The 26,341-nt window shown below is 43.4% G+C and overlaps 1 protein-coding gene across 2 annotated transcripts in view; it reads left to right on the top strand.

The window, feature by feature from the left end:
• LOC112228396 (calpain-5-like) overlaps nt 1–20,986 on the top strand; it is a 72,084-nt gene extending 51,098 nt beyond the window's left edge. For both annotated transcript variants that reach the window (XM_024393683.2, XM_024393682.2), the window contains 10 exons: nt 340–548; nt 3,473–3,665; nt 14,875–15,068; nt 16,328–16,405; nt 16,608–16,803; nt 16,981–17,103; nt 17,300–17,496; nt 17,962–18,083; nt 19,060–19,196; nt 19,398–20,986. In XM_024393683.2, coding sequence (XP_024249451.1) covers nt 340–548; nt 3,473–3,665; nt 14,875–15,068; nt 16,328–16,405; nt 16,608–16,803; nt 16,981–17,103; nt 17,300–17,496; nt 17,962–18,083; nt 19,060–19,196; nt 19,398–19,580 — 1,632 coding nt within the window. In that variant the 3' untranslated portion in view covers nt 19,581–20,986. The remainder of the gene's footprint in view (nt 1–339; nt 549–3,472; nt 3,666–14,874; nt 15,069–16,327; nt 16,406–16,607; nt 16,804–16,980; nt 17,104–17,299; nt 17,497–17,961; nt 18,084–19,059; nt 19,197–19,397) is intronic.
• The last annotated feature ends 5,355 nt before the right edge of the window (nt 20,987–26,341 follow it).

Genomic DNA, 26,341 nt, shown 5'->3' with positions numbered 1-26,341 from the left:
TACTTTTCCACACCCTCCACCCCTCTCCTCCCTCTCCCTCTCCCACTCCACCCCTCTCCTCCCTCTCCTACCTTCCACCAACTCTCCTCCCTCTCCCACATCTACCCTCTCCTCCCTCTCCCACTCCATCCTCCACCCCTCTCCTCCCTCTCCTACTTTCCCACACCCTCCACCTCTCTCCTCCCTCTCCCACTCCACCATCCACCCCCTCCTCCCTTTGCCCACCCTTTCCCTCCCTCATTCCCAACCTCTTATCCCTCCACCTACACTTTCTCCGACCTCCTCCACTCCGTCCTCTCCACCCCCCACATTTCCCCCTCCACCCTGCCCTCCCTTTAGGTCATCCCAGACTGGAAGGAGCAGGAGTGGGACACAGAGACGCCTGAGTCATATGCCGGAATCTTCCACTTCCGCTTCTGGCGCTTTGGCGAGTGGGTGGACGTGGTGATTGACGACCGGCTGCCCACGGTGGACAACCAGCTGGTCTACTGCCACTCAGATGACAGTAACGAGTTCTGGAGCGCACTGGTGGAGAAGGCCTATGCGAAGTTAGTCAATGAATCAATCAATCAGTCAATGGCTTTATTGTACAAATTGGGAAATGTGTGGTACTGTCTTGGAGAAAAATGTATTATTCAATCCATGTGTCCATCAATCTATATATTGTCCCAATTTGGGAATATGATGTAAAGTCTGGGTTAAAAACAACAACATTACAATTAAATGAACACCTATGGGACAGGGATAAAGAGAGAGTACTGTAGCAGCCCTGAGGGAATGTCATCTAATTAAAGATCTGATGCTATGTTTAAGTCTCCCAATATTTTAGGTATGCAGAAAAAATCTTTAGAACGAAGACGCACTCACTCAATGTAATAAATATTTCCAATTGGTAACACTTTACTTAACGCCTGTAGGTTCAATGCTTTATAACATGTTATAAGCATGTCTTATAATAAGACCTAATAATCTATTATGTACTTCTATCAATATTTTGACTGATTCAAAACGTGTACTATTCACTGTCCTTTTGATTAAGATGTAGAGTCACATATTAAGATTTGAAGTCAACTAAGGCTGCATTTACACTGGCAGCCCGATTCTGATCTTTTTCCAATAATTGGTCTTTTGATCAATCATAGTAGCTCTTTTGCCAATAATTGGGCAGAATATCAGAATGGGAATACTGTTTAAGAATCTAGGCTCCTTTGTCATCCAGATGTCAACTGTGCATTGTAGACAACATTGATAGAGGGATATTTGACTTCAGGTGAAGAGCATGGCCCTTCCAACGCCAGGATTGTGGGTTTGATTGTGGGTTCGATTCCCGGGGCCACCCATACGTAAAATCCATGTCGCATGACTAAGTTTCTTTAGATTAAAGTTTCTGCTAAATGGCATATATTATTTTTATACTGAACAAAAATATAAACACAACATGTAAAGGTCCCATGTTTCATGAGCTGAAATAAAAGATCCCAGAAATGTTCCATATGCACAAAAACATATTTCTCTAAAATGTTTTGCACAAATTTGTTTACATACCTGCTAGTGAGCATTTCTCCTTTGCCAAGATAATCCATCCAGCTAACAGGAGTGGCATATCAAGAAGCTGCTTTAAACAGCATGATCATTACCTTGTGCTGGGGACAATAAAAGGCCACTCAAATATGTGTAGTTTTGTCACACAACACAATGCCACAGATGTCTCAAGTTTTGAGGGAGTGTGCAATTAGCATGCTGACTGCAGGATTTTCCACCAGAGCTGTTGCCAGAGAATTTTATATAATTTATCTACCACAAGCCGCCTCAATTCATCGTTTTAGAGAATTTGGCAGTATGTCTAACCGGCCACACAACCGTAGTCCACGTGTAACCACGCCAGCCCAGGACCTCCACATCCGGCTTCTTCACCTCCAGGATCGTCTGCACCCAGCCACCCAGACAGCTGATGAAACTGTGGGTTTGCACAACCTAAGAATTTCTGCACAAACTGTCAGAAACCGTCTCAGGGAAGATCATCTGCGTGCTTGTCGTCCTCACCATGGTCTTGACCTGACTGCAGTTTGGCATCGTAACCATCTTCAGTGTGCAAATTCTCACCTTCGATGACCACTGGCACATTGAAGAAGTCTGCTCTTTACGGATGAATCCCGGTTTCAACTGTACCAGGCAGATGGCAGACAGCGTGTATGGCGTTGTGTGGTCAAGCGGTATGCTGATGTCAATATTGTGAACAGAGTGACCCATGATGAGAGTGTGGTTATGGTATGGGCGGGCATAAACTATGGACAACGAACACAATTGCATTTTATCTATGGCAATTTGAATGCACAGAGATACTGTGATGAAATCCTGAGGCCCATTGCTGTGCCATTCATCCGCCGCCATCACCTCATGTTTCAGCATGATAATGCAAGGCTCCATGTCGCAAGGATCTGTACACAATTCCTGGAAGCTGAAAATGTCCCAGTTCTTCCATGGCCTGCATACTCACCAGACATGTCTGTGCTTCTACACCTGCATTGCTTGCTGTTTGGGGTTTTAGGCTGGTTTCTGTACAGCACTTTGTGACATCAGCTGATGTCACAAATTTAGAAATAAATTTGATTTGATGTCACCCATTGAGCACCTTCGTTTGGGATGCTCTGGATCGACAGCGTGTTCCAGTTCCTGACAATATCCAGCAACTTTGCACAGCCATTGAAGAGGAGTGGGACAACATTCCACAGGCCACAATCAATAACCTGAATAACTATGCAATGGAGATGCATGAGGCAAATGTTGGTCACACTAGATACTGGGTGTTTCTTTGTTGTTGTATTTTACCCCCATTTTCTCCCCAATTTCATGATATCCAATTGCGATCCAATTACAATATTTTCTAATTGCTGCAACTCCCCAACGGGCTCGGGAGAGGCGAAGGTCGAGTCATGCATCCTCCGAAACATGACCTGCCAAACCGCGCTTCTTAACACCCGCCCGCTTAACCAGGAAACAAGCCGCACCAATGTGTCGGAGGAAACTTCAACTGATGACCGAAGTCTGCAGGCGCCCGGCCTGCCACAAGGAGTCACAAGAGCGCGATGAGGCAAGTAAAGCCCCCCCCGGCCAAACCCTCCCCTAACCAGGACGACGCTGGGCCAATTGTGCTCTGACCTATGGGACTCTCGGTCATGGATAGTTGTGACACAGCCTGTGATTGAAACCGGGTCAGTAGTGACGATGCAGTGCCTTAGACTGCTGTGCCACTTGAGATCCACACCTCTACGTTTTTTTAAGGTATTTGTGACCAACAGATGCATATCTGTATTCTCAGTCATGTGAAATCTATAGATTAGGTACTAATTAATTTATTTCTATTGACTGATTTCCTTATATGAACTGTAACTCAACAAAATCTTTGTTGCATTTATATTTTTGTTCAGTGTATTTTAATTCATTCATTAAATCCCTCCTCCCGTCCCTGCAGAGTATACGGCTGCTACGAGGCCCTGGACGGTGGGAATACGGCAGATGCACTGGTGGACTTCACAGGGGGTGTGTCGGAGCCTATGGACCTGCTGGAGGGCCAGATGGCCACGGACGAGGTGGCCCGCAACCAGCTGTTTGAGAGGGTACTGAAGGTCCACAACCGGGATGGCCTCATCAGCTGTTCCATCCGGGTGAGTCAGTCGGGAAGATCTGGTCATCACCAGCTTTCATACCCACAAAGTCATAAACCCTGCTCATTTCTACAATTTATCTTCTTTCTTAAAATTTGATTTCAAACCTAACCTCAACCATACTGCTAAACTTATTAAACTAAGATCAAAAAAATTTTTTTTAATTATGCCAATTTTTACTTTGTGGTTGTGGAATCTGACTTTGTGGCAATAGAAGCTAGTGGAAACCGGAAGATCTGGACTAGACAGACATTTTGTATCATCATGAGGGGTGTGCAAGGGGGTCCTATCAAATCAAATTTGATATGTCACATGTGCCAAATACAACAGGTGTAGGTAGACCTTACAGTGAAATGCTTACTTACAAGCCCTTAAAACCTTTTGTGACTAGGGGGCAGTATTTTCATTTTTGGATAAAAAACATTCCCGTTTTAAACGGGATATTTTGTCACGACAAGATGCTCGACTATGCATATAATTGACAGCTTTGGATAGAAAACACTCTGACGTTTCCAAAACTGCAAAGATATTGTCTGTGAGTGCAACAGAACTGATGCTACAGGCGAAACCCAGATAAAATTCAAATCAGGAAGTGCCCCATTTTTTGAAAGCGCTGCACGCCAATGACTCCTTATATGGCTGTGATTTCTCAGCCAAACGTGAAGAACAAACTGGAGCTATTTCGCCTACAGAAATAATCTTTTGGAAATAAGGAACATTTGCTATCTAACTGGGAGTCTCCTGAGTGAAAGCATCCAAAGTTCTTCAAAGGTAAATGATTTAATTTGATGTCTTTTCTTATTTTCGTGAAAATGTTGCCTGCTGCTAGCAGGGCATAATGCTATGCTAGGCTATGATAAACTTACACAAATGCTTGTCTAGCGTTGGCTGTAAAGCATATTTTGAAAATCTGAGATGACAGTGTGATTAACAAAAGGCTAAGCTGTGTCTCAATTTATTTCATTTGTGATTTTCATGAATAGGAAGATTTTCCAGGGATATGTATGTCCGCTGCGTTATGCTAATTAGTTTGAGGCGATGATTATGCTCCCGGATCCGGGTTTGAGAGTCGCAAGATTAACCAACAATGCAGTTTTAAGAAAAAAAGTGTTAAGCAAGTATTTACTAAATAAACTGAAGTAAACAATAAATAAAATGACAAATGAAAAAAATAAGAAAATAGAAAAATAACAAATATTTAAAGAGCAACAATAAAATAACAGTAACGAGGCTACTCGAGGGGGCACCAGTACAGAGTCAATGTGTGGTGGCTCAGGTTAGTCAGTTACGCGATCACAGTCATGTTCAGTACAAAACTTTAAGAAAATGCTTTGAAACAGGGAGGTACTACAATACCTGTACATTTTGTTTTCCGTTGCAAAACGTGTTGCTGCATTGTGGGTTAATACGGCCCTGCTATTTAGGGGAGAAATAGTTTTGCAGTTGCAATATTTGGCAATCGTCATGATAATGTGCCATCCCGTCTATTTCAAAAGTTATAGTTAGTGTATCTTTGCAAGAGGAAAATGATCCATCTAATCATCCAATACTTTACTGATGATACTTAATTTGTTTGTATGAGTGTGTACAGTATACAGGATCAATCTCTTTATTGTCCCAATCAGGAAATGTGTGGAAAACAACATCAATAAAATCTAAGGAACACCTAGGGGTAGGGTTACAGTCAGAATTATGGATTAACATGGGTAATCGGGATCCAGGGACTGTCCCTGGAACATTCTTCACATGTCCAGAAAAATGTAATGTCAGTTACAAAGTTTTTCCCCAATGTCGAACTAATGCAATTCCACAAAATACACAACATGCGCAGCATCAGATGAGCAAAAAATTCAATAGCTAATTATCCAAACAGGTTGTCGCAAAGCCTACTTCAGACTAAATCACCACATCTGGTGGCGGCAGGTAGCGTAGTGGTTAGAGCGTTGGACTAGTAACTGGAAGGTTGCAAGTTCAAATCCCTGAGCTGATAAGCTACAAATCTGTCATTCTCCCCCTGAACAGGCAGTTAACCCACTGTTCCTAGGCTGTCATTGAAAATAAGAATTTGTTCTTAACTGACTTGCCTAGTTAAATAAATCCTGACTCCTGTCTCGCATGAACATTCCTGAATGTAATCCATAGGTTGCATTATCAATGCACGTCTCTCGCTTATGCAAATCAAAATACAGCTCTATTCTCTCTGCTGTCTCATGCCCATATGAGAGCTTCACTAGAGAATGTGTGATCAACAAACAGTATGGATATTTTTAAAACAGAGTTTGTCCCCGTTAACTTCTTATGATATATAGAGTAGCTTGGATGAAAGGAGCCCAGAGTAAACAGCCTGCTCCTCAGGCCCAGTTGCTGATATATGCATATTATTATTAGTATTGGATAGAAAACACTCTGAAGTTTCTAAAACTGTTTGAATGATGTCTGTGAGTATAACTCATATGGCAGGCAAAATTCTGAGAAGAAATCCAAACAGGAAGTGGGAAATCTGAGGTTGGTCGATTTTCAACCAAGCCCCTATTGAATACACAGTGGGATGTTGGTTATGTTGCACTTCCTAAGGCTTCCACTAGGCTTCAACCGTCTTTAGAATCTTGAATGAGGCTTCTACTGGGATTTGGAGCCAGATGGGAGCTGTTTGAGTCAGTGGTCTGGCAGAGAGCCAGGTCCTGGTCACACGCATTTCACATGATAGCCACCTGCGTTCCATGGCTTTTCTACAGACAATGGAATTCTCCGGTTGGAACGTTATTGAAGATTTATGAGAACAACATCCTAAAGATTGATTCTATACTTAGTTTGAAATGTTTCTTCGACCTGTAATATAACTTTTTGTAGTTTTCGTCCCACATTCGGCTGGACCTGCACGAGCATTTGGATTTGCGTTCTAAACCCGCTAACAAAAGTAGCTACTTGGACATAAATAATGGACATTATTGAACAAAACAAACATTTATTGTGGAACTAGGATTCCTGGGAGTGCATTCTAAGGGAATATTAAGGGAATAAGGGAATATTGTGTCTACACAAATAATATTTTTGTAAAAACTGAACATTTGCTATCTAACTGAGAGTCTCCTCATTGAAAACATCTGAAGTTCTTCAAAGGTAAATTATTTTATTTGAATGCTTTTCTTGTTTTTGTGAAAATGTTGCATGCTGAATGCCAGGCTTAATCCTATGCTAGGCTATCAATACTATTACACAAATGCTTGTTTAGCTATGGTTCAAAAACATATTTTGAAAATCTGAGATGACAGTGTTATTAAAAGTGGCACTTTGCGGTATTTTCCGGGACTCTTGTTCCTGGTATTGAAACTTGGTTCATTTTCTGGAAAATATTAATCCAAATCAATGTAGGGTATGTAAACATATAAAAGTGGCATTGTTTAAAGTGGCTAGTGATACATGTATTACATAAAGATGGCAAGATGCAGTAGATGGTATAGAGTACAGTATATACATATGAGAAGAGTAATGTAGGGTATGTAAACATTATATTAAGTGGCATTGTTTAAAGTGGCTAGTGATACATTTTTACATCAATTATTATTATTAAAGTGGCTGGAGTTTAGTCAGTATGTTGGCAGCAGCCACTCAATGTTACTGGTGGCTGTTTAACAGTCTGATGGCCTTGAGATAGAAGCTGTTTTTCAGTCTCTCAGTCTCTGCTTTGATGCACCTGTACTGACCTCGCCTTCTGGATGATAGCGGGGTGAACAGGCAGTGGCTCGGGTGGTTGTTGTCCTTGATGATCTTTATGGCCTTCCTGTGACATCGGGTGGTGTAGGTGTCCTGGAGGGCAGGTAGTTTGCCCCCGGTGATGCGTTGTGCAGACCTCACTACCCTCTGGAGAGACAGGATGCTCTCGATTGTGCATCTGTAAAAGTTTGTGAGTGCTTTTGGTGACAATCCGAATTTATTCAGCCTCCTGAGGTTGAAGAGCTGCTGCTGCGCCTACTTCACCACGCTGTCTGTGTGGGTGGACCAATTCAGTTTGTCTGTGATGTGTACGCCGAGGAACTTAAAACTTACTTTCCTCTCCACTAATGTCCCGTCGATGTGGATAGGGGGGTGCTCCCTCTGCTGTTTCCTGAAGTCCACGATCATCTCCTTTGTTTTGTTGACGTTGAGTGTGAGGTTATTTTCCTGACACCAGACTCAGAGGGCCCTCACCTCCTCCCTGTAGGCTGTCTCGTCGTTGTTGGTAATCAAGCCTACCACTGTAGTGTCGTCTGCAAACTTGATGATTGAGTTGGAGGCGTGCATGGCCACGTAGTCGTGGGTGAACAGGGAGTACAGGAGAGAGCTCAGAACGCACCCTTGGGGGGCTCCAGTGATGAGGATCAGCGGGGTGGAGATGTTGTTACCTACCCTCACCACCTGGGGGCAGCCCGTCAGGAAGCCCAGTACCCAGTTGCACAGGGCGGGGTCTCGAGCTTGATGATGAGTTTTACTATGGTGTTAAATGCTGAGCTGTAGTCGATGAACAGCATTCTCACATAGGTGTTCCTCTTGTCCAGATGGGTTAGGGCAGTGTGCAGTGTGGTTGCGATTGCGTCGTCTGTGGACCTATTGGGGTGGTAAGCAAATTGGAGTGGGTCTAGGGTGTCAGGTAGGGTGGAGGTGATATGGTCCTTGACTAGTCTCTCAAAGCACTTCATGATGACGTGAGTGCTACGGGGCAGTAGTCGTTTAGCTCAGTTACCTTAGCTTTCTTGAGAACAGGAACAATGGTGGCCCTCTTGAAGCATGTGGGAACAGCAGACTGGGATAAGGATTGATTGAATATGTTAACACGTTAACACGTTTAAATGTTTTACTCACTTGGCTGCAGTGAAGGAGAGTCTGCAGGTTTTGGTAGCGGGCCGTGTCAGTGGCACTGTATTGTCCTCAAAGCGAGCAAAGAAGTTGTTTAGTCTGTCTGGGAGCAAGACATCCTGGTCCGCGACGGGGCTGGTTTTCTTTTTGTAATCTGTGATTGACTGTAGACCCTGCCACATACCGCTTGTGTCTGAGCCGTTGAATTGCGACTCTACTTTGTCTCTATACCGACGCTTAGCTTGTTTGATTGCCTTGCGGAGGGAATAGCTACACTGTTTGTATTCAGTCATGTTTCCGGTCACCTTGCCCTGGTTAAAAGCAGTGGTTCACACTTTCAGTTTTGTGCGAATGCTGCCATCAATCCACGGTTTCTGGTTTGGGAATGTTTTAATAGTTGCTGTGGGTACGACATCGCCGATGCACTTGCTAATAAACTCGCTCACCGAATCAGCGTATTCGGAACATATCCCAATCCACGTGATCGAAGCAATCTTGAAGTGTGGAATCAGATTGGTTGGACCAGCGTTGAATAGGCTGGGAACAACAAAATTGAGTTGTGGTCAGCTTTTCCGAAAGGAGGGCGGGGGAGGGCCTTATATGAGCCGCGGAAGTTAGAATAACAATGATCCAGGGTTTTACCAGTCCTGGTAGCACAATCGATATGCTGATAGAATTTATGGAGTCTTGTTTTCAGATTAGCCTTGTTAAAATCCCCAGCTACAATGAATGCAGCCTCAGGATATGTGGTTTCCAGTTTACATAGAGTCAAATAAAGTTAGTTCAGGACCGTCGATGTGTCTGCTTGGGGGGAATATATGCGGCTGTGAATATAATCGAAGAGAATTCTCTTGGTAGATAATGCGGTCGACATTTGATTGTGAGGAATTCTAAGTCAGGTGAACAGAAGGATTGAGTTCCTGTATGTTGTTATGATCACACCACGTCTCGTTAATTATAAGGCATACCCCTCCCCACCCCTCTTCTTACTAGAAAGATGCTTGTTTCTGTCGGCGTGATGCGTGAAGAAACCAGCTGGCTGTACCGACTCCGATAGCCTGTCTCAAGTGAGCCATGTTTCCGTGGAGCAAAGAACGTTACAGTTTCCTATGTCTCTCTAGAATGCTAACCTTGCTCGGATTTCATCAACCTTGTTGTCAAGAGACTGGACATTGGCGAGTACTATGCTCGGGAGCAGTGCGCGATGTGCCCGTCTCCGGAGCCTGACCAGAAGACCGCTTCGTCTGCCCCTTTTACGGCGACGTTGTTTTGGTTCGCCGGCTGGGATCCGATCTATTGTCCTGGGTGGTGGGCAAAACACAGGATCCGCTTCGGGAAAGTCGTATTATTGATCATAATGATGGTGAGTTGACGTTGCTGTTTAATCCAGTAGTGCCTCCCGACTGTATGTAATAAAACCTAAGATTACCTGGGGTACCAATGTAAGAAAAAACATGTAAAAAAAACAAAATACTGCATAGTTTCCTAGGAACGCGAAGCGAGGCGGACATCTCTGTCGGCGCCGGAGGTTCAGAGTGGCGAGGTAATTACGATATAGCAATTAAACACTGGAGTGATAGATGTGCAGAAGATGAATGTGCAAGTAGAGATACTGGGGTGCAAAAGAGCAAAATAAATAAATACAGTGTGTGAATGAGGTAGTTGGATGGGCTATTTACAGATGGGCTATGTACAGGTGCAATGATCTGTGAGCTGCTCTGACAGCTGGTGCTTAAAGTTAGTGAGGGAGATAAGAGTCTCCAGCTTCAGCGATTTTTGCAGTTCGTTCCAGTCATTGGCAGCAGAGAACTGGAAGGAAGGCTGGCCAAAGGAGGAATTGTCTTTGGGGGTGACCAGTGAAATACGCCTGCTGGAGTGAGTGCTGCGGGTAGGTGCTGCTATGGTGACCAGTGAACTGAGATAAGGCAGTGCTTTACCTAGCAAAGACTTGTAGATGACCTGGAGCCAGTGGGTTTGGCGACGAGTATGAAGCGAGGGCCAGCCAACGAGAGTGTACAGGTCGCAGTGGTGGGTAGTTTATGGGGCTTTGGTGACAAAACAGATGGCACTGTGATAGACTGCATCCAATTTGTTGAGTAGAGTGTTGGAGGCTATTTTGTAAATGACATCGCCAAAGTCGAGGATCGGTAGGATAGTCAGTTTTACGAGGATATGTTTTGTAGCATGAGTGAAGGATGCTTTGTTGCCAAATAGGAAGCCAATTCTAGATTTAATTTTGGATTGGAGATGCTTAATGTGAGTCTGGAAGGATAGTTTACAGTCTAACCAGACACCTTGTATTTGTCTACATATTCTAGGTCAGAACCGTCCAGAGTAGTGATGCTGGACGGGCGGGCAGGTGCGGGCAGCGATCGGTTGAAGAGCATGCATTTAGTTTTACTTGCATTTAAGAGCAGTTGGAGGCCACGGAAGGAGAGTTGTAGTGTCCAAAGAAGGGCCAGAAGTATACAGAATGGTGTCGTCTGCGTAGAGGTGGATCAGAGATTCACCAGCAGCAAGAGCAACATCATTGATGTATACAGAGAAGAGAGTCGGCCAATGAATTGAACCCTGTGGCACCCCCATAGAGATTGCAAGAGGTCCGGACAACATGCCCTCCGATTTGACACACTGAACTCATTCAGAGAAGTAGTTGGTGAACCAGGCGAGGCAGTCATTTGAGAAACCAAGGCTGTTGAGTCTGCCGATAAGAATGTGGTGATTGACAGAGTTGAAAGCCTTGGCCAGGTCGATGAATATGGCTGCACAGTATTGTCTGTTATTGATGGCAGTTATGATATCGTTTAGGACCTTGAGCGTGACTGAGGTGCACCCATGACCAGCTCGGAAGCCAGATTGCATAGCGTAGAAGGTACGGTGGAATCCGAAATGGTGGGTGATCTGTTTGTTAATTTGGCTTTCGACGACCTTAGAAAGGCAGGGTAAGATAGATATAGGTCTGTAGCAGTTTGGGTCTAGAGTGTCTCCCCCTTTGAAGAGGGGGATGACCGTGACATCTTTCCAATCTTTGGGGATCTCAGACGATATGCTTGTTGTTTATCTCTCTCTTTGTATGCCACCATATAGGTCCACCCCTGCACTAGAACTTATTTACAGTCCAGCATTGTGTGATTCCGAGTCAAGTACTCAAGCTCAACTGGGAGAGATAAGTGTTTTATATTCCTGATTTTTCTTGAGGATCCATTCGACGAACGGCCCCGACGAATGGCCCTGACAGGGCTGAAAGCCAACGTCTTTAATTCCTTGGACATGATACGTCTGGTGGTTGTCGTTTGGTTATTGTTGTTAACGTCCTGGCAAAGTTACAAAGTTATATAAAAATGCTAGACTCTATTCACAGGATTTTTGTTGTGAGGAGGTCTGATTTAGGAATACAACAAAGGCATCTTAAAAGCCACTCTCATGCATCTCTCTCCCCAGACTCCAAGCCTAATTGCTTTTTGTCTCAACCCCCACCCCATTGTTTTCTATAAACTGGGTTTGAAAAATAATTTGTGTGGTAGGGAATTCTTGAAGAACATATTCCACAGAACTGATGGCCTAGACAGAATAGGTCTATCACACCTGGGTTAAAATATTATTAGTATTCTGGAATAGTCCCAAAAGTGTAAACCCCTGTCAATTGTCATCAACAAGCTAAAGAAAGATCTCAAATACTGTACTCAGGCCTTCTGATTGCCCTTTTTCCTTCAAATCCCATATCGATATCATATCAGGGTTTGTAAAAGACATTGATTGCAACTGTGTGAATGTTCACTTTTCTGTTCACTCCCATTGCTCTGTGAAGTCCAGACAACTGCTTGCAGATTTCCCATTGGGCAAGGTATGAATGTTCCCATTGGGCAAGGTATGAATGTTCCCATTGGGCAAGGTATGAATGTTCCCATTGGGCAAGGTATGAATGTTCCCATTGGGCAAGGTATGAATGTTCCCATTGGGCAAGGTATGAATGTTCCCATTGGGCAAGGTATGAATGTTCCCATTGGGCAAGGTATGAATGTTCCCATTGGGCAAGGTATGAATGTTCCCATTGGGCAAAGGTATGAATGTTCCCATTGGGCAAGGTATGAATGTTCCCATTGGGCAAGGTATGAATGTTCCCATTGGGCAAGGTATGAATGTTCCCATTGGGCAAGGTATGAATGTTCCCATTGGGCAAGGTATGAATGTTCCCATTGGGCAAGGTATGAATGTTCCCATTGGGCAAGGTATGAATGTTCCCATTGGGCAAGGTATGAATGTTCCCATTGGGCAAGGTATGAATGTTCCCATTTGGCAATATGAATGTTCCCATTGGGCAAGGTATGAATGTTCCCATTGGGCAAGGTATGAATGTTCCCATTGGGCAAGGTATGAATGTTCCCATTGGGCAAGGTATGAATGTTCCCATTGGGCAAGGTATGAATGTTCCCATTTGGCAAGGTATGAATGTTCCCATTGTATACAATGGGAAGCCCATCCACAGTTGATGGCCCATCTGCAGACAATTAAGAACGCTTAAAGTGACAATCAGTGTCCTTTTCATCTCATTTAACACCTTTACTTAATAAAAGGCACATCTCAATAGGTATTCAAGATAAGTCATGACATGGCACAGGTGTGGCGGTGGGCCTTTCCTCTTTTGTTCTCTATTCAAATCAAATGTTATTTGTCACATGTGGCGAGGTAGAGCTTACCGTGAAATGCTTACTTACAAGCCCTTAACAAACACTGCAGTTTTAAGGAAATGGAGTTTAGAAAATATTTACTAAATAAACTAAAGTTTAAAAAAAAGAAAAAAGTAACACAATAAAATAACAATAACGAGGCTATATACAGGGGGTACCGGTACTGAGTCAGTGTGTGTGGGTACAGGTTAGTTGAGGTAATTTGTACATGTAGGTAGGTGAAGAGTGACTATGCATAGATAATAAACAGAGAGTAGCAGCAGTGTCAAAACAAAGGGAGGGGGGGTCAATGCAAATAGTCCTGGTAAACATTTGATTAATTGTTCAGCTTATGACTTGCGGATAGAAGCTGTTAAGCTTCTCTGTTGTTCCTAAAGCAAGGGGGAGGCCGGTGACATCACAGATTTCCATCAGACCAATTCCTTGAATGCCCTACTCCTTGAAGTTTCCAGTTTTGTCTAAAAAACATTATTTTGCTCAGAACATTTTTTTTACCCTTTAGTGTACTTCACTGTATTTATACTTGGGATATCGCTTTTAACAGTAAAAGCAAAACAATCGCTAGAGGACGTCTTTAAGTTGAGAGTCTGTGAGAAGGTCTGTGAGAGGGCCTGCAGGAACAGTCATGTATATTTTTTTTACATAGTAGTGTAGGTTAACAGGAAGAATAAATTAAAATGGCAATAAAATGACAATATGCCTTGTTTATAGAGATATGAAACGATATCAATACCGTATCAAATCATCAATATTGCTTTGCAATATTGCAATACACTCATTTGACATGCATTTCAATGGAAGAACTATGCCGTTCCAAACAAATGTGTTTCAGTTGCTTTTCTTAGTGCAGCTCGCGAGTCCCCAGGGTTGTATTCATTAGGCACCAAATGGAAGAAAATGTACAAAAATGGGGAGGGACTACCAGACCTCGCCCAATAACAAAACGCAATTGTTTTGTTTTCCATTGCAAAATGTTTTGCTACGTTGTGCACTTATGAATACGACCCTGCTTTCCCTAATTTCCTTCCTGTCTTCTCTCTCCTCATGTTTTCCTTCTCTCTCCTTAGTAGTTGTTCCCTTGCTGTCGTTGCATCACACCGTTTGTGAAACAGGCTCATTACTCAGGGCCTTTTGCTTAATTATAATTGAATGATCAAATAGCACAGGGACCGCACCGGCCGCTTGCGGTGCAAGTTCAATCCAAACAAACCAACACTCAGTTCAACTTCACTGGGCTTTATTTATTTATGGGGCGGCAGCATAGCCTAGTGGATAGAGCGTTGGACTAGTAACCGGAAGGTTGCGAGTTCAAACCCCCAAGCTGACAAGGTACAAATCTGTCGTTCTGCCCCTGAACAGGCAGATAACCCATTGTTCCCAGGCCGTCATTGAAAATAAGAATGTGTTCTTAACTGACTTACCTGGTTAAATAAAGATAAAATTAAAATAAATTCATTAGGCATAAAACAGACCAAAACTGTCTGAAACAGCTGGACTTGCCCAATAAGAAATGCACATTTTAATTCTCTGTCGAAAAGACGTTTGAAAATGTTTTTCTATCGCACTCCCTAATAAACACAACCCTTGTCACAACCCAAGCACTTTGAGCTGTGTTCTGTGTATGAAATGTGTTGAACAAGTAAATAAATAATGATTAATTAATGAATTGACTATTAATTGTCTCATAGGCAACCACTGTGGAGGACATGGAGGCGCGGCTGGACTGCGGCCTGGTTAAAGGTCACGCATACGCGGTGACGGATGTGAAGAAGGTGCGTCTGGGCCAGGGCCTGCTGGCCTTCTTCAAGTCAGAGAAGCTCAACATGATCCGCATGAGGAACCCATGGGGAGAGAAGGAGTGGAGCGGGCCCTGGAGTGACAGGTAAATACACAATACTGTCCACTTTAGGCCTGAAGGTGGTACTACACAACCATAGAATTAGCATGAGTAGAATGGGTATCCCAATTCATTCTAATTCTCATTCTAATTCTATGTACACAACATTCGTTAATTTTGGTACAGCGCATCAACTCCTCTGATTATCAGCTGTCAAACACACCTGGGTCCGGAAAGACGATTCTATTCTTCAATGGTGTGCAGTGAATTCTACTAGACGAAAAGCATTTTTTTTATGACATCTTGACATTTAAAGCATACTCAATATTTGACATTTCAAATACTATAAAACGTTTTTCGCATTCCCAAAATGCCTACTATTTAGAACACTAGGTACGGGCATTCGAACACGGACAGAGAATAGGCCATCTGCAAGACTTTTCAAGTGTAATTTACTGTCCCACCTATAGAGTCAGACAGTCTGGCTGAGACAGTCTGTGCGTAATGGAAGCTTCTCTTCAGAGAGCCTTTACTGCATCGGAAAGACTAGACCATGTAGGAGTATTGAGGTGGAAAGAGAGGTGTTCTCCCTCTACTGAAATGGGGAATGCTTTGTGTGTGTGTGTCAGTGTATGTGTGTATACTTCTTGCTTCTTGTGTCACAGACGCACACTCAAACATGTAAGCTGCACGCACACACTGACACACACCCTACCCTCTCCCCGGAGGAGAATGGAGGAGATTGAAATGAACATGATGTAATAGGATGGGGAGAAGACAAGCATCTCTCTTTCTCCTTCTGTTATGTCCTATTGTTTGTCGCTAGGTTGTGTGACACAGCAGAGATTGTAGGGCTCGCTCATGAAGACAACTGAATTATTGACTAGGTAAAGGAGAGAGATGTTAGTTCCTAAGGGGAAGTGACTGAGTGGTGATATTAAAGGAGTCGTCTCCCTTCATTCATACAGTCACAATAATGAATTAATCATTTATCTGGGGTTTGATCAAAACTGGAGTTGAAGATTCCATTTCACTGTTTGATGAGGAAGTTGTCACAGAAGTTGTGGCACTGGCAGGGATTTGAAAGAAACAAATAAACATGTATTTTCACATGCACACAGGCGCACACACACACACTCATAGACATACACATGGTGCTGAATTTAGCAATTGAGATTATGTCTCTATCTGTCTCAGTGGTGCTCAATCTCCAATCAAATGTTTATCCCAGTGTTATGTCTTCTCTGTCATTTCCTGTATGTCGTGCTGTCTAACATGAGGTAATTTCCTGTCTGTGCTCCCAGCTCAGATGAGTGGAAGAAGGTGAGCAAGAGTGAGAGAGAGAAGCTGGGTGTCACCGTGCAGGACGACGGAGAGTTTTGGTGAGGGGAACCACAATACACACGCACGCACACACACACACACACACACACACACACACACAATTTAAATATTAGTGGCCATTTCACACACACAGATTTATCCTAGTCCCAGACTAAAAAGCACGCTCAGCACTATGCTTAATCTGGATCCGGGAAACTAGCCCTAGATCCTAAATATATCCTCCCTCCCTTTCCATCCCAGGATGACGTTTGATGACTTCTGCCAGTACTTCACAGACCTGATCCTGTGCCGCCTCATCAACACCTCCTACCTGAGCATCCACAAGACCTGGGAGGAGGAGGTGATGAGGGGCTCATGGGTCCCCCGCCAAGATCCCCTGAGGAACCGCTCTGGGGGCTGCATCAACCACAAGGCTACCTTCCTGCAGAACCCACAGGTGGGGTGCATGGGGGTGGATGGAAGTGGGGAGAGTGTGGGTGGATGGTATGAGGTTGGGTGGGAGGGTGTGTGTACTGTGTACTGTGCCTTTGCATGTTTAAAATGTAAATGTACTGTATTTGATTGGAAGAGTGTTTGGATCAGTGTGTTTATGTGTGTTTGTCTCTCTCTGCAGTTTGTGTTTGATGTGAAGAAGGTAGAGGACGAGGTGTTGATCGCCCTGCAGCAGAAGGAGAGGAGAGCCACCACCAAAGAGGGCAAAGGAGATAACCTGGCCATAGGCTTTGACATTCACCGGGTACATACATACGCACGCACGCACGCACGCACACACACACACACACACACACACACACACACACACGCAATGAAGACAAACGCACACAGATGGACACACACAGATGCATACACAGGAAGATGAACACACTCAGTCACTCCACATGAATGTTTAATTTAACCTTTTGCCTCTTGTTATGTACCCTCCCATCCTCTAGGTGGAACTGAACAGAAAGTACCGCATGCACACGTCCCAGCAGAAGGTGGCGGGCTCCATCTACATCAACTCGCGCTGCGTCTTCCTCAGGAAGGAGCTCAAAGAGGGTCGCTACGTCATCATCCCCACGACTTTTGACCCCAGGCAGCAGGGTGACTTCCTGTTGCGGGTCTTCACCGACGTGCCTTCAGACTGCAAGTAAACCAGCCGGCCGACATGCAGCCCCACCCCCACCCCCCTGACCTCCTGACCATTACAAAGGGATAGCCAACATTAAAGGGATAGTTCACTGGGATTGTTAAATTAAATTGAACAGTATTCTTTTTTTTCTATGATTGCTTAATTTGAATCAGTTGAAACTGATAAAAAAGCAAACATAATTTTATAGAAACGTATCAAATGTAACTGGTGTGCATGTTAAAGGGATAGTTCACTTTTTAAACTTTTTTCGTATTTTAAGACTTCAAGAAAGTGAACTTTCCCTTTAACATGCACACACTAGTTGAATTTGAATATTTCTGTAAAATAACATTTGCTTTTTGATCAATTTAAACTGATTCTCTAAGTGGACCCAGTACTTTTTTCACGTAATTTGTCATCCACTGCCATTGTCCTCATCTAAATTAATAACACCCATATTCACTTTCTTTCCTTCCCCCACAGAGAGTTGAACCTAGACGAGCCCCCCCAGACGTGTTGGACGGGCATGTGTGGTTACCCCCAGCTGGTCACCCAGGTCCACGTTCTGAGTGCAGAGGGACTCCAGGGCCAGGACTCTAATGGGGGTAAGCTAGTAAGGTTACTGTAGGAAATAGTAGACCTATAGTAAAGTAAGATACAGTATGCACCCATGTGGTTGGGAGGCTTTGGGAGCTGACATGCATATACCCTTTTCACATTACTGGGCCGAGCTATATTAGGGGTAACTTGAGTTTTAGTATCTTTTGTTGTTGTGTCTATGGGTTTATGTGTGTGTGCCACAGATTGCATTGCAAGGTAATGCAAGGCCTAAACTTTTCTGGTCATACACAGAGCTGCACTGTCTCAATCCCAACAAGAAGAGGCACCTGGCCAAAACAGGAGGTACTTCAGCACCACCTAGTGGCTAGGGGCTTAGCTACAACTAGACATACTGCACAGTTAGTCCAATAGGCTTTGGCTCAGCCCAGAAACAACCCCTAACCCCTAGCTTCATGTAGATCTGAGAGGATTGGATAGGTATAAGCAATTTGGTAGTAGTTCTTCCTAGCACTCTGATAGGTCTAGGAAGACTTTTTGTCATATGGCTGAAACTTATGCCCTCACTTTCAGATCTACACAAGTACATATAGTCTTCAATAGTTCCCCCTCCCCATATCCTCTACCTACTTACTAGCGCAAGCAACTAAAACCCTTTTCCACCTACCTGTCAGAGACCTGTCTGATTACTGGTTGGTCTGATGGCCAGAGAAGGGTAGCACGTAGCCTAGCGGTTAGAGTATTGGGCCAGTAACCGAAAGGTCACTGGTTTGAATACATGAGCCAAGGTGAAAATTGTGTCGATGTGCCCTTCAGCAAGGTGCTTAACCCTAATTCTTTCCAGGGTATAACACATTTCACCTATCCGGTGTAAGGGACAATACAACAACATATTATTGATTGATTGATTGATTGATTGATTTATTAGACTAGACCTAAGAGTTGGTTTTGTCCTGCATAATTGAGTACATTGACACGGTGATTGACAGCTGTCCCGCTTCCCTCCCTCCCTGTCCTTCCTAGCCTCTGACCCGTACGTCATCATCACCTGTGAGGGGGAGCGGGTGCGCTCACCAGTGCACAAGGACACACGGAGCCCCAACTTCGACGTCAAAGGCCTGTTCTATCGCAAGAAGCCCAAGGAAGGCATCCACATTGAGGTGAGCACAGACGGAGGAGAGGAACTTTTCCTTGTCTGTCCGTCTTTGTGTTCATATGTATCCGTCTATCTCTTGAATCTGTTTTGTTCAAACTTTTTTTTGTATCACTGTTTTCCTATGCTCTCTCTCTTTTTCTCTTTGTTCTCTTTCAAATCCCCCTCTCTTTCCCCTCTGCTCTACCTTTGGGCCATACCATAATAGATCTACAATAAGAATGTGATTGTGGATACCTTCCTGGGTCAGGTGACCCTGTCCAGTGACCCGAACGACCGGCAGGTGCAGCACACGCTCCACCTGCGCGACAAGGGCAATCGCCAAGACAACGACCTCCCAGGCACAGTCACCGTGCGCCTCATCACCTGCACCACACTCATCAACATATGACGTCCCTTCCGTCTCCGCTCTCGCCATGGAATGTCGGAGCTTTACCTTTGACCTTTGTCATCATGGCAACCCTTTGCCTCCCCCTCCCCTCCCCACCACTATACCAAGCATGGCAATTAACCTGTTAACCCTGGGATCTAGCTCCACCTGACCCGGGGCTCCCCTAAACATATACAGACACAGCTTGGTGTCTTTTTTCTCTTTCTCTTTCTCTCTCTCTCTCGCGCTCTCTCTCTCTCTTTCTCTCGCTCTCTCCCCCCTCTCTCTCTCTCTCACACACACACACACACACACACACACACACACACACACAGGCCGTGTCTGAATACCTGTACTTGCATTCTAAATGGTAGGCTGAGTATGCGAAAATAGAAAGTTTCATAGTATTTGACAAACAGTATGCTTTAAAACTTAGTGTGCTTTAATTGCCAGGATGCCAGACTGATTTCATTTTTTCATCTACTATAATTTGCTGCACACTATTGAGGCAGAGAAGCATAATTTCAGACCCACGTATGATTGACAACAGCTGATAATAATCTATTCATCAGAAAAGAGGACGGGCTGTACCAAAATGAACGAATAGCGGGAACTAACTGATTAGATGACGCATTCTCAGTGTGGGTGAGTCTAGTATGCTGATATGTTCCTTACTGCATACATATACTAAACAGTACATTCTTAATAGTATGTAGCATGATTAGCACACAGTATTTAGTTTTAGTAAGTAGTAGACAAGACAGATTTCAGAAACAACCACACACTCCTATCTCTCTACATGCCTTCAACTCTCCCACACACACATACCTTTTAACATGCGCCTGCACTCCCCAGTGTCACTAAGGGCTATGCATCGCCTTAAGGCTGAGTGGGTCTCTTTAGGACCCTGTGTCTTTTTAGGACCAGCCATATGTCGGGTGGGAGGGGGGTCATGGTATTGGGTGGTATACTGGGACCCCTCTATCCATCCTATTCGCTGAGTGTTTTTTACTCTGTCTCTTGACTGATGTCGCAGCCCCATTGTAGTCCCAGAAAGACCATATTATCAGCCGTTACTGTTTCTTCCATCAATGACTGAGTGTCATTTGGGATGCAACCTCTGTCTATCATCCACTTTCTATAGTCCCCACAAAACAAGCCAACTACCAAGAAAGTGACGCCAAAAGCACCAATGACCTCCCGTGGGGGGCTGCTGGTGTTTATGTGAGTGTAGCCTTGCCTCCTCCCCCTTCCATCCCATCCATCCCCCTTTCCTCCTCCCACTCCCCTCGGACTACGCTTCTGCCGGTTGCCATGGACGATATCGAGTTTAGCATGGCTAAAAAAGACTGCCTGCATTGCGCATCCCCCATCCCCCTTTATACACACACACACACACACACACACACACACACACACACACACACACACACACACACACACACACACACACACACACACACACACACACACACACACACACACACACACACACACACACACACACACACACACACACACACACACACACACACACACACGTAGCTTAGCTGTGGAGCTCCGCCTGCCATAATCAAGTGCTTTACGGGACCAAAGACAGATCAGGCTTTCCCTTCTCTCTCTCTCTCTTGCCGGCGCCAGTCGCCACTGTGCCACGTCAATCGGTCTTCTCTATGGCAACGCCACTGCCTGACACTTCCTGAGTCCAGGGACTCCTGTCATGTGACCTGGGCTTTCGACTTGTGGGCCTTTGAATCATGTGACCCAAGAAACAGTAGCTGTTGTCCCTCTGTCTGCGTATATCAGTTGTGTGTGTGTGTGTGGGAGGGGGGTGAGTGTGGGTTGGGTGTGCATGTTTGCGAACATACATTTATACATGTGTTATGTCTGTGCCTTTGGACACATCATGCACCTCGCTTAGTTCTGACGGGCTCACGGGCTTGGCTGGATATAGGGATGAGTGGAAGAAGAGAGAGAGCGAAGGACGGAGAGAAGAGCGGGAGGAAATCCGTCTGTCGACTCCTGCCAAAAACAACCTGTGCCATAGCCTTGGTCCTGGCTCTGACTCTGTTATGATTCTATACTGTTCCAGAAAGAAACACAGACATTTTGGATTAGCATCACAGTAAACTCAGTGCTATTTGAAATGGTAGTTTGAAAAGTGTGTCTTTTTGTCTTGCCAAGACTGAGAGAGTCTATGTCTTCATACAGAACCATCACTGGTACAAACAGTTAGCATATCTTCTCATGTAGGTCATGTCGCGCTCTTTTGACCTGCTTTCCACAGGCTAATTATCTCAATCTTTGACAGTGGCAAGCGTTGGAGATAAAAGAGATGCAAGCCCCATACGCTGTGTTGTCATGTTGAGTATCATTTCAAAAGTGTTATATGATTGCAGAGACTTTTGGAGTGCAGGATCTGATAGTATGTCTGTGTACGTCTTTTTAAAATAATTTATTGTTTACAGCATCGTTGAGAGGATCAGTCAAGAAACAACGACATATCCTACATCAGTTTGAATCATTCCCAAGACATTTCTTTTTTGAATGTAATGCGGAGAGCATCGACCAATCTCTCTGTTTATCAAACCATCAAGCCCTTTTACTTGTTTACTTGTGTTTTTTCCAGCGCCTTTTTTTCATTACTTGAACAACAATGGCATTTGTACATTTTTCAAAAATTTTATTGTCACATTTGTTTAATTATACTGAACAAAAATATGAATGCAAAATGCAATAATTTCAACGATTTTACTGAGTTACAGTTCATATAAGGAAATCAGTCAACTTAAATCATTGGAGGCTGGTGGAGGGAGCTATACGAGGACGGACACATTGAAATGGAATGAATGAAATGGAGTCAAACATGTGGTTTCCATATGTTTGATGTGTTTGATACCGTTCCATTTATTCTATAGGAGCCCGTCCTCCTATAGCTCCTCCCACCAGCCTCCACTAATTTAAACACATTAATTAGGCCCTAATCTATGGAGTTCACATCTTTGCAGTGACGCAGCCATTGGTGCGCCTGGGAGGGCATAGGCCCATCCACTTAGGAGCCAGGCCCACCCACTGGGGAGTCCACAAAAGGGCTTTATTACAGAAATACTCCTCAGTTTCATCAGCTGTCTGGGTGACTGGTCTCAGACGATCTCGCAGGTGAAGAAGCCAGATGTGGAGGTCCTGGGATGGTGTACACATGGTCTGTGGTTGTGTTGCAGGTTGGACGTACTGCCAAATTCTCTAAAATGATATTGGAGGAGGCTTATGGTAGAGAAATTAACATTACATTCTCTGGCAACATCTCTAGGGAACATTCCTGCAGTCAGCATACCAATTGTATGCTCCCTTAAAACTTGAGACATCTGTGGCATGGTGTTGTGTGACAAAACTTGTGGCCTTTTATTGTCCCAAGCACAAGTTTCACCAGTGTAATGATCATGCTGTTTAATCAGCTTCTTGATATGCCACACCTGTCAAGTGGATGGATTATCTGGGCAAAGGAGAAATGCTCACTAACAGGGATGTAAACAAATTTGTGCACACAATTTGAGAGAAATAAGCTTGGAACATTTCTGGGATCTTTTATTTCAGCTCATGAAACATGGGAGCAACACTTTACATGTTACGTTTATATTTTTATTCAGTATAATGAATGTGTCTTAGATTGTTTTTAATCATATGTCCATGTCCTTGTATTGTTCTTCTATTGTTACTATTCTATACTTCTTTATTCTTTCTTTCTTCAATGTGGGAAACAAACGGTATTGTAAGAATCAGCATGTTTACACTATTGCACATCATATCAGAATCATATCAAGAGGTTTGAAATGGTCCCTTTACAGGTACGAATCAGTGACACCCACCATTCATGATGATATAAGCTTTTAGTATTAATGATCATTTGTAAGTTCAAATGACGAAAGCGCTACTTAAATGCTGTGTGACATATGTCCTTCTATTGTGTTGAGTTGCAGACTAAGGCAGATAGACAGGTGGTTGTTTAAACAACATTGGGTAGTGGTATGATAGATGGTTTTCGCTAATGGTTTAATTCAATTTGACAGGTATAATACTTTATTACTTGTTATAAGCGCTATGAATCTTTTAGTTTATCATTTCTTGTTATATAAGGCTTAAAATAGATTATGTCTCTATGAAGGACATTTTGAAGTTACTCATATTGACTGTAATTTATTCAGGATAATTTTGAGATGATAATAACAAGACATTATAGATGCTTGTGACAAGTGTTACAATGCATTATAACCATGTTATAAAGCATGACGAGGCTGTATGGAAGTTGAATTTCTTATTGTTTCCCTCAAAGTTTGGCTTTATTGTTAGCAATCAATCAATAGATAATCAATTTTAATGATATCACAATCCATTTCTTAACTCTTGAAACCAAACACCCCTTAGTTTTAGGCTAAAAATAAAAATTCCCTCATGGGTGTGGGAGTGGTGTGCTCCTCTCGGTCTGATGAGGTCATTTCTGGGCAATATTTCTTCCATTTAGGGGACGCTTTTTGACTCAAGATCCCCCCTAGAGGTCAACGTTCTGTACAGCCTCTTTAAGTAATGTGTTACAGAGAGTCTAATGCTATGGACGGTATATCATGGTAGAGAGAGGTAGAGGTAACAGTGATCATGGTAGAGAGAGGTAGAGGTAACAGTGATAAAGTGCCATAGAGCAGATGCAGGTGTGGCAGAGTTAAAAGACATTGTGCCAAGCCAAGTAGATTAGTCTTTCATGGTAGGGGAAGGAGAGGTTTTCGTGCCAAAAGGGGAATGGTTAGTTGGCTGTTGATGTGGCAACGTGTGCCCATTCAGCCAGACTGGCACTCGGTTCTACTCGAATCAGGGGCACCAGTGGTGGGCAAGTTGGCAGCAGCAGCCATTTTGGTTATTTATAAAACTCAGTTTCACAACACAACAGTTTCACAACAGCTGCACCCCACATACAAACAATGTCTGAAGTTGGCTAATTAACCCAAGTCCCTATCATCAGCTAATGCTGTATTGCAAGTTCTGTTCTGACCATATCTGAACCATTATAGGCCCCAGGACCAAGGGGTTGTATCACATAGGGTAGACCATTGCTGGTCTTTTTAACTCATGTGAAGTATGTGCCGCATATGTGCCAAAATAGAACTGAGGAAAAAGACTGTTGTACTGTAGAGATGTGTTTTGTTGCTTAGAGTTCTACTGTAAATGAACTTTGTTTGCTACACTGGTGGACGTACATGTAGCTAGTTCAACATTGTGAGAATTTTCAGACCTTTTACTTTCTAATATGCTTTATTTTGTGTCTTTGACAAAAATGAATGATGTTTGTGATCTCATTGCATTCTTATCATTTGCCAAAAGCAACAGTCACTCAAGGTACAATTGGTTTACCCTGGGTGGGCGGAGTGTCAATTCACTGATCTGGTTGCCTGGTTAGCATTGTTGTATGGGTTTTCTGATGGCCCATGCCAAATGTTTGAAGTACAAAAAACACAGCAGAACATTCAGAACTTTGGCCAGTTTTATATCAAGCCAATAACACCGACGCATGTAGCAAACGACTTCAAATCAGCTCGCACAGTTTGATTTTCAAAGATAATATATTTTTTATTCAAAGTGTTGTAAACATTGTTACTACTTTGATGCAGCTTATGTTGCATAATTGCATGTATTTGACAGATTCTGAACATTTGAATTCAGCATTCTGAACAGTATGTACTGTATATGAAAGTGGCAGCAACCAAAGTGTTTGTCCACTACTGTGATATGTAGATAGGGTGTTTGTGTTCGTCACAATATATCACCGAACCCAATAACAATATCCCTATTGGAAGAGATTGTTAGGCACATGTTAAGGATAGGATCATTACACTACTCCTTCCATTTCAGAAAACATGTCCCCTTCTGCACTATCACAAGGTCTGCGTCTTACAGGACAACTTTTCGAAGGCCACGAGCACTATCCCACTTCTGACACCAGTTTGATAAAACTTGGAAGTAGTGCTAAGTCCCTAGCAGGCTATAAACTCTGTAAACTCTGAGTTTAAAGACAAGCACCCAATCCACAATCACAATAGGGATATCCCAGTTGGGAGGGATTGTACAATATATTCCAGACATTTATTTCAGAGGTAAGAGCATAATAGTTGAGAGACATTTAAGGCAATATTCCGTGACAATACTTGTAAGATGGATACTTATCTAGTTACGTTTTTAAACAAACAACGTTTCATCATTGTTGGACATGGACAACCTGAAAAATGTGAGGAATACCGAAAACGTATGATTGCAGACTCTTTGTGTGTTCACGATTTATTTTGATTTTGTGTTTTTATTAAAGCCTGTGTAATGGCAAAACAGTACTTTATATGTTTCAGTTGAACACATACGTCAACATGGTGCAATGATTTACATAGGTTAGCTCGTTTAGCTAGCCTTGGAGCTGCCTTGAGCTCGTTTGCCTGCATACTGCTGCATGTTAAGGATATTGGTCATGAAACTTTATTAACGGTTGTGCCAGGTGTTACATCATCTTTACGATAGCATAATGTATACTGTATGACATTGCTGACTCAAATTTACCAAGACAAGTGACACCTGTGTTCTTATCATTGGCGGCCATGTTTTCCAATATGGAGTCTGATGCGTTTGACAAATGAGCTTGTGATTCTCTTGTACTTTTCTGCCAATGTTTATTAATTTGAGACTATAATATACTGCATGGTGAAACTTATAGAAGATACTATGGTCTTTATAACAAGTGTCTTTTATTA

The sequence above is a fragment of the Oncorhynchus tshawytscha genome, linkage group LG30, assembly GCF_018296145.1.
Source record: "Oncorhynchus tshawytscha isolate Ot180627B linkage group LG30, Otsh_v2.0, whole genome shotgun sequence".
NCBI classification, from domain to species: Eukaryota; Metazoa; Chordata; class Actinopteri; order Salmoniformes; family Salmonidae; genus Oncorhynchus; species Oncorhynchus tshawytscha.
Note: the sequence above shows the minus strand (reverse complement) of the source record. Positions and strands in the feature narration are given on the sequence as shown.